General features: G+C 46.2%; 1 protein-coding gene across 3 annotated transcripts in view; it reads right to left on the bottom strand.

The window, feature by feature from the left end:
• The window catches only part of ATP2A3 (ATPase sarcoplasmic/endoplasmic reticulum Ca2+ transporting 3), a 124,699-nt gene that overhangs the window by 30,846 nt on the left and 82,234 nt on the right, over positions 1–11,619 (bottom strand). For all 3 annotated transcript variants that reach the window (XM_019511428.1, XM_019511426.1, XM_019511427.1), the window contains 3 exons: positions 11,550–11,619; positions 4,786–4,888; positions 2,297–2,428 (listed from right to left, as the gene is read on the bottom strand). In XM_019511428.1, coding sequence (XP_019366973.1) covers positions 2,297–2,428; positions 4,786–4,888; positions 11,550–11,619 — 305 coding nt within the window. The remainder of the gene's footprint in view (positions 1–2,296; positions 2,429–4,785; positions 4,889–11,549) is intronic.

Below are 11,619 nucleotides of genomic sequence, written 5' to 3'. Positions count from 1 at the left end.
GGGGGGGGGGGGGGATAAATGCAGAAGCTGGTGTGGTTCTGCAATAGTGACAATAAGAAAAACAAAGGGGACTTTCACTTTGAGCTAATCTTAGCTACCAGCAAGCTAAAATGGCATCCAGGTGCTTTCACATTTATGCTCAAGATCCAATGGCACAGGAACTTACTCAGTAATTAGTAGCAAACAAACGGATGGGCCATCAACTCTCATCTTTTAAAACTACTTCCCACACTAAGGCAGACTCAGCCCTCAGCAGGACCAGCCCCTGCATTTCAAAACACTCTACCAGCTCCGGTGTGAACTGGCGGCTACAACAAATATCTTAAAATGCAAGCCAGACCATTATTGCCAAGCTCAGTTTTTCAGCTTCTGCTATTATGGTGATAGTAGCTCAACACACATGTGTACACACGAAAGTGTGCGCACACTAGCGCAGAGCAGCACAGCAGCTATGGTCCACTGGCTTGTATTTAATACCTGGTTCTATGTGCCAATGAGTCTGGAATCCCAAAGAGCCCATTTTATTTGTCACAGGCTCATGCAGATCGTAAGGCTGGGCCATTCAGAAAAAAAAAAGGAATGGTGTTTAAGTCCTTCCAAAATGTTACTCTGTCCAACTGCAGCTACCATAATACCAGGGGGCATGGGAAGGATAGTGTTCTCCCATTTACACTGTACAATACAATCATGATATTGAGGGCTTGATCCAAACACACTGAACTCCCCAATTGTATTCACTGATGTCAATAGGTTCTGAGTCAGGCTCTTAAATACTTCCCCTCCCATCACATACCACACATCTCTGTGGATGCCTTGGGCTACACATTTTCCAATTAGGCTTAGTGAAGGACAGGTTTTGCCACTGTCCTGAAAACTGGCATGCAGCCCGTGTCTGCTTAGCAATTAAAATCTTTCAGATCAGTAGCACCTTGCAAGAAAAAAGCCAAGAGAATGAATTGGACTGGAAAGCATGTCTGATGAGAGACTTAAGGTAGTTTATCTATTTAACTTATCCAAACAGAGTGAAAGGTGACTTGACCACAGTCCCTCTGTACCTACATGGAGAACAGGAGTTTGACCATAGAGGGCTCTTCAATTCTGATGGCAAACAAGAGTCAATAGGTGGAAATTGAAGCTAGACAAATTCAGGCTTAAAACAAAGGCATTAACTGTTAACAGTGAGCATCATTAGCCAGCAGAAATAACTTCCACTGTAGGAACTGTCCAATTAGGTCTGAAATTTTCTCTCAAAGAGATGCTCTAGTTCAAACAGGAATTAACTGAGGGAAGTCTGATAGCATCTCTTATACAGGTGGTTAAATTAGAAGTGCTTACACAGGTGACATTTTTTGCATGACTGGGCCCTTGAAAGTGCTCTATAGTCCTGACTAACACGAGCCTGGCTGCAGAGTGCTTTTAAAATGGCCAATCACATGAAAAATTAACCCTTGTAAAATGAAGTGCTAGATTAAGGTGCTCTAAAGCAGGGTGCCTTAGGGAACTTGTGTTCCCTCCAGCGTTACTTTTTTTTTGTATGGGGATGGGGCTGTCAACAAGGCACGGAGGTGAAAGGAAAGGGAGCAGTTGGCAGCTCCGTGCTGGCTGCTCCCTCCCCTCCCCACTGACAGCCCTGGAGCTGGAGGGGGTGAGGGGCTAGGAAGAGGAGCAGTTCAGCAGCCTCCTTGGAGGCTGCCGGAGTGCCCCCCCCCTTGCTGGCCAGGGCTGGTGCAGACAGACTCCAGCCTGCTCTGGCCCAACAGGTGAATGTGCGTTGTGCGTGGGGGAAGTGGGGAGCCTCTAATTCATGGCACTTTATGTAATGTGCCATGAGTTACAGTGGGGCCCCGAATGTCTGTAGGAACCCTAGCCTAGATGATCAAGGTGGTCCCTTCTTGCCTTAAACTCTACAAATCTAAGATTTTGGGGAATCACGGCATCTAAATGCCCTTGATGTCTTTGCAAAGCTCAGTTCTACTGTACAGCCTAACACGCTATTTTTTAGGAGCAACTAGCAGGCCGATCTGGGACATCTGATAGGTGGATAGTTGCTTCAGCGCTTTCTAGCAAGCAAGTACTAGTCACATTTTGACATCCAGAGTGATCAGAGGTTTTCTTAACATGCTGGGATTCCACTTCCCCTTAGGGCTGAGGGGGTCAGAAAACACGATCCCATATAGAGCAGTAATTCTGGGAGAAAAATTACTGTATGGATCTAAGCAACCTTTCAAACTTATTTCATCCCTTCCTTACCCCAGGCCTAAAAGAACCACACAGACTGTCCAATCATGCTACTTACAGAATTGCAGGCATTGGCTCTCTCCACCTTAGAGAGGTTGCTGATATCAGTGTTGAAGACATTCATCTTTTCCACTAGGCAGGTCAGGGCCGTCTCAGTTGCTTCTCCCACTTTCTCATAGACTTTCTTTGACTGGCCAGAAAGAAAGGAACACAAACTTTCAATTTCACATTTCAAAGAAAATAGCGAGCTTCATACCCTTAGTGTCCTAAACTTCAGAATGATGTTATTTACTTCAAAATCTTCCATGTTACAATAGCATAAGACTGCTGTTGCAGTCATAATGGTCCAGACATTTCTGGATCATCACAGCTACAGCATCAGTCTCTCACTACCGTAATATGTTGCCTCTCTTATAATTTCTGGACCATAACGGCTACAACAAGACACTTGCTCTACTGTTATTTACCGTATCATTTGTGAGGTTCCAAGAGCATCATTTTCACTCTAAGGCAGGGGGCAAAAAACAGCCCACGGTGGGTCCCTTGGTCCTGCCGTTGCACACCTTGCAGCCCCCTGGGCGTGCAGCAGCTCTGCAACTAAACTGTCTTCTTTAGGCAGCCCAAGCAGCAGCAGCTCCTTCCCGCTGCCACCCCACGGTACTGGCAGAGACCTGCACGTGTAGCCCCTCGTGCCTACTCCAGATTTACACATCTAGGCTCAGCAGTGGTGGCTGCTGGGGAGAAACTGTTGCTTGGCATGGGGGAAACGTAGCCCATTCCCCTCGGCAGTTCTTGGTGCAGCTGCCTGGAGTCCACGCCGCACCAGGCTGCTCCGCCGCCTCCAAACTACCCAGCGGGGCAGTGGTGACAGTGCAGAGTGGCCCAGGCAGCAGTGAGGCAGGGCAGCCCAGCACAGTGCAGGCTCTGGGCAGCTGCACCAAGAACTGCCCAGGAGCAGCAGCAAGGGGGAGAGGCTGCTTTTCCTCTACGCTGAGCAACATTTTCTTCCCGTCAGCCGCTGCCACTGCCAAGCCTGGATGGCAAGCCAAGAGCAGGTGTGGGGCACGCTGGGCTGGGGCTGTGCGTGTGGGTCCCTCCAGGGCTAGGGCCAGCAGCGGCAGCCAGAAGGAGTCACCCCAGCCCTGCTGCGTGCCCAGGGGGCAGCAGGACACACCACGGCCAGATGGTACAGAGCAGGTGCGGGGCGTGCTGGTGCTAAGTGCTATTGGCGGTGGTGGGGAGGCACTGCAGGATGCATGGGGGGCTCCCATGCATATCCCACCATATGCAGCTCTCCACAGCTCACTAAAACTCATTGACCAGTCCTCAGGCCAAAATAATTGCCCACCCCTGCTCTAAGGCAATACTGCAGCCACATTGGGAGACTGTGTTAAACAAGCTGAACTACTACTCAAGCTCAGAATATCCTGCTGTATTGTCTGCACTACAAAAACTTTTCTGTAAGGGTCATGAGTACAATCCCAGGGAATAATTTTCAAGCGCAAACACAGGCTCAATTTGTGTCTGAAGAACCTGTGCCCTCAAATCTGTCACAGGGCTAATTCTCTGCCTCTGATTTGTACCTATAACTATGCATGGATTCAAAGGAAGGTATAAAGATGCAGGAGCAACCTGCCTCCATAAAAAAAGCCACTCTTCCACAGTCCATCTTGATGCTAAAAGGAATACCTGTACAGCACAGAGAAGCCTGTCTGTGCTCAGTCCCTTTATAAGGCTATAAATGAGATATAAGATGTGATGCATTCTACATGAACATTTTGACCCATGCCGACCCAACCTAGTAAGTAGGGACCTACCAAAATTGTGGCAGCAGTGTGCTGCATGGCAGCTCCTTTAATAATGGAATTTTTCCTCAGGCGCCCCCCTGCCACCGATTGGCAGAGGGCCCTTGCCGCTCACTCCCGATCAGCAGGGAGGTGAAAACTGTGGTTTAAAATACGGCACAGTTTTTGCCTCCTGCCACCAATTGGCCCAGGGGCCCCACGGCCTCACAGCTTGTTACTGACGTGCCGGGAAATATTCCAAGATTTAAGGTGCCGCTGTGCAGCACACTTCTGCCATGATTTCAGTCAGTCCCTACTAATAAGCAATGGGCACAAAGGGCACCTATACACATACACTGGGGCTGCTCGGACATGCTGTAGTTACAGTGCATCAGAGCAGACTTGATCAATCGAGTCTGCCGAAGCATGGTCATTACCACACTCCAGCAGACTCCAGAGTCATATGTATCGCCATCCGACGAGCTTTAGTTAAAGCACCCCCGCTGACATTTTTCAGTGCGGGGACATTGAGACAGGCAATGCTCTGGGCCCTTTAATTAAAGCGCAGCGCCCCTCCCCGCAAGCACATGTATAAATACACAAAGTAGCTATGGGCTCAAAAATAAGCAGTCCATGCCACTGCTCCATGATCTGTTTTACACAGGGGATGGAGCATGTTGTTGGGTTTTGCTGTAAGGAACAGCTTAGAAAAACTGTAAGTGCAGTTGGTACAACAAATATGATAATGATCCAGCCCACTCACCTCATTATAATCCAAAGAGGAGTCATTGCAGAGAGCGCAGATAGTGGCTAATTCCACCAGACCGTCATACTGGCCACAACGAACAGGCTTTTCATCCTTCAGGCTGCAATTAAAACAAACCACTATAATAATAGTATCCTCAAAACGTAACAAGTTACATTTTAGATGGGCAATGCTGTGAAAATGCAGAGCCTGCAACAGGGGACTGGCAGTTACAAAGGTAAAGCACAGGGCTGGGATTTTACCACAAAAGGTGACCAAGGGGAATTTGTGCCATACTCCTGAAAAATGGGACCAGGCCACAGCCAAATGGATTCCCCATATGATCCACTACAAAAGGGGACCCATGACGGTTGCAACAAAGGCCCTAAACCACCTGGTTTTTGGTTAGTCTTTTCCACAGTGGGCTTTGGACCAGACCTAGATTAGAAAAAATGAAAAGGCTAGTGTTAAAATGGAGAGTTGGAGAAAGACAAGGTAAAGGCAGCAGAAAACAGGATTAGGGACACTGTCAAAGAGTTTTAAAATTTCTGCATGTATGCAGCAGAGCCCAAGACTGAGAAGAAAGTCCTCCCATTCCAACCCCAAGCAATTTCTCAAGTTCCCTGCAGCAGAACAGTGCACAGAGAAACATTTAAGGACGGATGACAAGTATAAGGACTGCTCTCAATTAGCTGTTCCTAAGCAAGAAACAAACTGTACCCTTTGATGGGACATTAATAAATGGCTTTGCCTAGATGCAGCTGCAATGCAGCAGCATTTGGCTAATTAAAGAAACACCAAGGGCTCCAAAAAACATTAAGGGTGTGGTGTGGGAAGGGTTTTATAAACCAGAATGTGTGGAGAGTTAAATATTCTTACGTTCTGTCCAAACAGCTTTGCATCCCAATTATAACGTGAATTTGTAGGATGTCTGGTGTACCAAGAAAGAGCCCCTTGTGGTTCACAAATTCCATATACAGGAGCAACCTTATGCATTCCTGAAAAGCAGCTGTGGCGCTTTATCCAGACATAACCATACTACCCAGCTGTTTGAGATGGGAAGCGCAGAAGAATTTCACGAAGCAGAGCAAGTTTAAATGGGCAGAACGTGGCCAAACATACTAGAATTTAACCTGCACCCAGAGAGCTGGTGCCAAGCGTTGTTGAGGAGAGGTAACGCGGTCTACTGAGCAGGACCGGAGACTGGCAGGCAGGAGGACACCTCTATTCTGTTGTTAGTTCTGCCATTTGCAGGCTGCGTCAACTTGAATGAGTGATCTCCTGTCCCCGTGTCTTTCGTCCCCTCCTGTACTGTCACATCTACTTAAGCAGATCAGGGTAGAACTGTCCCGTGATAGGCACACGTCCACCTCCCATCTACACGGGGCCTCGGACCTTGGTGCAAACAGAAAAACCTGACCACACAGAGATGATACAAGATCATGCGGAAAATCAGATAATGTTTCCATCAAAATGGATGCAGCAGGCTGGTTTTGCCAACTCAAAGGAAGAAGAGGAAGAAGCAGGAAAGTAACAGAGCAAACACTCCTTCGTGTCCGTTTCTCCAACTGATAGCTGCAGAAATGCCAGTCTCCGTCAGTCAGGTGTGACAGATCTTCAGGATCATCTCGCCTATATCGGAGACTCCTTATCGTCTTCAGAGAACCTATGGTGAAGAGCTCGTCCCTTGTTTAATGGGTAGACGGCATTTTATCCCAATTTTATTTCCTTTTTTTAAAAAAAACCCTGTCATGAGCAGCACTGTCCTTACTTCTCTGTTGCGACTGACTTGCCACAAAATCTTAGACAGATCATCCATTTGTGTCTATTCCCTCCTCCATAAAATGGAGTCAAATAGCAGCTGTCACAAAACAACTGTCACGAAGCATAGCTCATTAATAGTCAGAATATTCTAAAAATCAATCATCGAAAGGCGCTGCAATAGAAAAGGCTCATTCTGTTAGATCCAATGTTAATCCAAGTTTCTCTGATGAGATGATCAGCAAGGATTCCAGCTAGTTATCATTTCAGGGGGGAGAGGTACTATTATGCGGCATCTAGAGAGATAACCAATTCTTTCTGTGCGGGGCAGCAAGCTTGCGTCGGAAGGAAAGAGCTTGCAGATGCTCCTTATTGAGAAACAAGGAACAGAGCGACTGTTAGGACCCTAAATTTCTTCACGGTATTTAATAGCCAATGACCAGGAGCAAGAGTCAAACACAGCAACAGAAATACGTTCGTTATGGCCCTGAACAATTACCATTTAAGGAACCAAATGCCACTTCTTGCTTGAGCCAAGCTGCTGCATTATGGTTAAAGGACGGAGGCAGTCTTCAGGGGAAACAGGCAAGTGATTCTAACTCAAGCAGAGGTAACTGCAGGTTAGGGCTGTGTAAGCTCAGCTGGTCATCCCTTAGCTGGAAAAATAATTTGTCAGATATTCATTAGTATCAGTTTGTTCCACTGCTTCTTCCCAATGGAAAGAACATGCTGGAGCCCTTGTTAGAGCTCAAGAGTGGAAAGCAGGAAGGAGCCAAGAAAGTTTGAAGAATCTGTTTGCATAGCGACAAAAAGATGCAGTTTAGACACCGTCCGCAGACTGGCCAGAGGCTGCGATTCCCAGTCAGATGGACGAGGGACTGCCCTACTCTCAGAAGGTTTTAGGAAGTGAATTAAGGCGGGGGATGGGACAGACTTGTTGAGGCTTAAAAGATTTCTTAAACAATTGAAGACAATTTAAAACTCAAACAGTCATATTGTAGCAGACTTGCTGATACACATAGGACAGGCCACGTACCCTCTCTGCCTCCGTTTCACCATTTGTACAATGAGGACACTGGCTCTCCTTTGTAAGGTTTTTTGTGATGAACAAGTGAGAACAGCTATGGGAATTAAACAAGTGAACCCCAACCTCAAAAATACATGCATGTCTAAAAGGACTCGATCTGAAACCCACCCCAGCAACTCATCTTCAGACAGCGATTAAACATTTTCCCAAATGACTTCAGCTCTTGTTTTTACTTCTCACAAAAACTTCTGTACATCCTGGAAGCTCCTGGTAGGAAACCACATTCTTAGAAGCAGGACTGATTGCTCCCTCATGCGGGAGGAAGGTTGACTAAGGGCTTGGGCTCAAGAGAGCTGGGTTCAGATCCTGGCTCTGCCACCGATTCCCTGTGGACTTTGGGCAAGACACTTACTCTGTGCCTTTACATGCTCCCCATCTGCCAGGCTTCCTTTCTCCAAATCTCCTGCCTGTTTGGATTGCAAGCTCTTTGGGATAGCGACCGTCTCTAGTTGTATATCCACAGCAATCAGTGCTGATAAGGCTCTGGCCTCAGCTAGGGCCTTTAGAGACGACTACTAGAACACAAATAATTTATACTTGTTTTCTCTTGTACAGAGTGAAGTGGGTTGATGTGCTAAAGTTTTATGAACACTTGTAAAGTAATCCAATAAAAATGCACTTGGATTTATCTACATTTATCTTACCAAATGTAGATAGAACAGATGGCTACCCGTGGAAAAAGTGAATTACCTTATATCCTTCTAAGTTGCCTCTTACTATGGAATCTATACGGCAAACTAACCTTTTCAGCCTGATTTTTTTCCCCTTCTGAAGACCTGCAAGCATTTAAGACTGATTGGAGAGAAGATTCAGGCCCCATGTGTCTGATTGCTCTGACACAGGAAAGACCAGAGTGGTCCATCTCTAAAGAAAGTCATTATGAACAGGTTGAAGATTGGAATCCCAGAGTCATTTTGGCAACAGAAAGATTTAGAACAACATTTTGGAAGTATTTTTAGGAGCTACAGAAGAGACTGTAATGTTTCTGCAGACACCACACAGAACATCCACAAAGGCATATAACCAGCACGGTACACACAACAAGAGAAAACCTCATAGCACCAACCCTGTGTTTGGTTAGAAAGCTGATGGCTCAAAGGATTCAATTCCAGACAGTGCAAGGAGGAAAGAGGTGGATTTTGTGCATTAAATTAAGATTTTATTAATGGAACAGGAGGAGGGGTTTCCCAACTCATAGCAAAAGGGAGCTGGGAAGAAAGCAGTAAAAAAAAAAGACAAAAACAAAGAACATCACTCACCCCAAAGGGCTGCTTCCCATTAGAGGGTCTGGGCATGGCCAGGTCCCTGAAACCTAAAATAGGTCTTGCAATTTAAGAGGTTAATAGCTATGCAAGATCAGGCTCTCAGGGGGCATCATCAGCTCAGCCTCTTTGAAGTTCATCAAGCTACACTGATTTGTACCAGATGAGATCCTGGATCAGTTTTTCATGAAGATTTCAATCCAAGAAACTTGGTTGCTTTATAGATATTAATGAACTCAACCTGCCAGCCTAGAATGAGTTATAGTCATTTTACAGAGAAGGGAAAAAGACAGTTTAAGGCGACTTGCTTGTGGTTGTGGAGTAAAATTCCCCAGGACAGAACATCTGGTTCCCACTCTGGTAATTTAACCACCTCTGTGCCTTTCCTAAGTTCCTAAATTTATCTCCTGCTTTACCCACTTCTAAGTTGATACAGACTGCCCCCAAATACACCAAATGCCTTCTGTAAGCAGTGAGTAGGTTCCCAAACACACACTTGGGGAGCCCGGCTGGATTAGGTCCAAGTAAGAGATTTCCTTAGGAAGCCCTGCTCAGGTTTTACACTGAACAAGCTGCAGTGGGACACGTCTACTGGGAGTCTGGTGAACTCTGTGCAAGTTCCCCTCCCACAACATGGGGTATTACCCTCCCCTGCTGAACCTAAGCTACCAACAAGACAACATTTTCATTTGGCCAAGCAGCTCAATATGCCCGGCTTAAGGATGAAGGCAAAGAATGTATTTGAATCCATTTAACACCTCTTAAAAAAATTTCGGTACATGTTGCCACTGGAGCCTGCATTTGTAGCTGTCTCACCTGGTGACAGATTAGGCCAGTCAGACCACATTATGCTGCCCGATGTGATGAAATGCAAGACGACTCACTTCCCACAGCATGACATGCGCCATGCATAGCAGGCAGATGCAAGCAACCACACTGATCAATCAGGTGTTATGACCGAGACAAAAGCTGCTTTTACCTCCGTGCTACAACTCTTCATAGCACCCGAGTACAACCAAGATTCCTCATGGAACCTTATTAGACTTGAGACTGGTGATTACTGCTAGATCTCATCAGTGAAACTCCTATCAGCCCAATTTCTTGCGTACACCTAGGCCATTAACAGGGGGCTCATGTGACCGTAGCTGGTTTACTGCACTGGGGTAAATTCCACCCAATATACTGAGCTTGTTGGTCCCATCTCAGGAAGTGGGCAATTACAGCACGCTCGCATGCAGACAACTGCAACACTGAGGAACATAAATAACGTTATGTTCAAAGGAGAAAATATGTTGGGGCAGAGATATAGGGATATCTAGTTTCATCTCTTTTTTTTAAGCTTATGATGATACAATGATCACAAAGCAAGGGGCGTAATGTAGGCTGCCTCCTCATGGTGCGCCCGGGAACACACTAAATAGTCTACAACTCGATGATGCTGAACTGTCCTTTGGACCACATGGTCAATGATCTTGAAGACAAATGAGTTTGATCTAATGAGCAGGCTTCTACATACGCTGCAAGAGTGTTGCAGAGGAGGATTTGGAACTTCTTAGAGAAGCAGCTTCTAAAAATGTTTTTGGCACAAACAGATACGCTTCTGCCAGTTCTCTCTCCCCAGGACATGGGAAATAAAGTTAAGTACTGAGGGGAAAAAAAATGACCCCTTCCAAACTCAATTATAAAATGCATCAGTGAAGACTCCAGTAACTCCACTCTTCGGCCATGATTCAGTAAAGCCTGTGTTTACCTCTAAGCACATGTTAAATCCCTCTGACGTCAATGCTGGTCTAAATTAACATTCGCTGGGAGCCTATACAATGCCCTCTCGAGTGTCCTTTGCTGCCAGCACCTAAATCTTTGCATTTCGCAAGTACCTCTGGGGATTTATCTCCTTTAACCACATATCACAACATACGTACTCAAAAACGGAATGCAAGCTGCTGATAATCAGTCTGCTCTTAGACCATGCTGTCCCCACATCAAACATATGCTGTGTTTTTCACTTCGCCCCATGTACTGAGGAGAGCAGCAGTGACTGACTGTTACTGTAAGTTCGTTAACCTCAGAAATTTAGAACAGTAATATAATCCCACACACTATGAAGAGCTCAATTATCATTAAATAATTTCCTTACCACTTCATGTTTCCAGCTGCGCTAAGCTCTATGGGTCATCAGTTAAGTCATTTTATTATTAGTTATGGTAGTGTTTAAGAGGCCCCAACTGAGGTTGCAGTCCCATTGAGTTCAGTGCTGCACACACTCTGGAAGAGAGAGTCCTTGCCCCAAAGCGTCTTATAATCCAATTAGGCAAGAGTTTGAAGACTGGAGAAATAAATAGGTATTACCCTTATTTTACAGATGGGGAACAGAGGCACAGGGAGATAAGCCCAAAATGCAGCAAGTGGCAGAACTGGGGACTGAAGGCAAGTTTCCCAGGTCCCAGTCCAGTAAATCAGCCACCTGCTCACCCTCCTCACTTATCTGACTTCAAGGCCACATTTTCACTTCAGTCGAACAAAGTCAGAACGTTTCACTTGTGCCTGGAGGACTCTTCACGTGAAGAAAACCAATTTAAACGGAAAAGCACCTGGGGCCAAGCACCCAGGACACTGCTAACAGCTCTGCGCAGCCCAACCGAGCTCTGCCCCTTCCCGGTGCTGGTACTCACATCTGCCCTTCTGGGGCATAGGTGGATCCTGTGATACTGAATTCATGCAGGCTGCAGTGGATGCCCTCAA

This window comes from Gavialis gangeticus, unplaced genomic scaffold (assembly GCF_001723915.1).
Source record: "Gavialis gangeticus isolate Ggan-Ray unplaced genomic scaffold, GavGan_comp1, whole genome shotgun sequence".
Taxonomy (NCBI): Eukaryota; Metazoa; Chordata; order Crocodylia; family Gavialidae; genus Gavialis; species Gavialis gangeticus.
The sequence above is the reverse complement of the archived record's forward strand: the minus strand, read 5'-3'. Positions and strand labels throughout refer to the sequence as shown.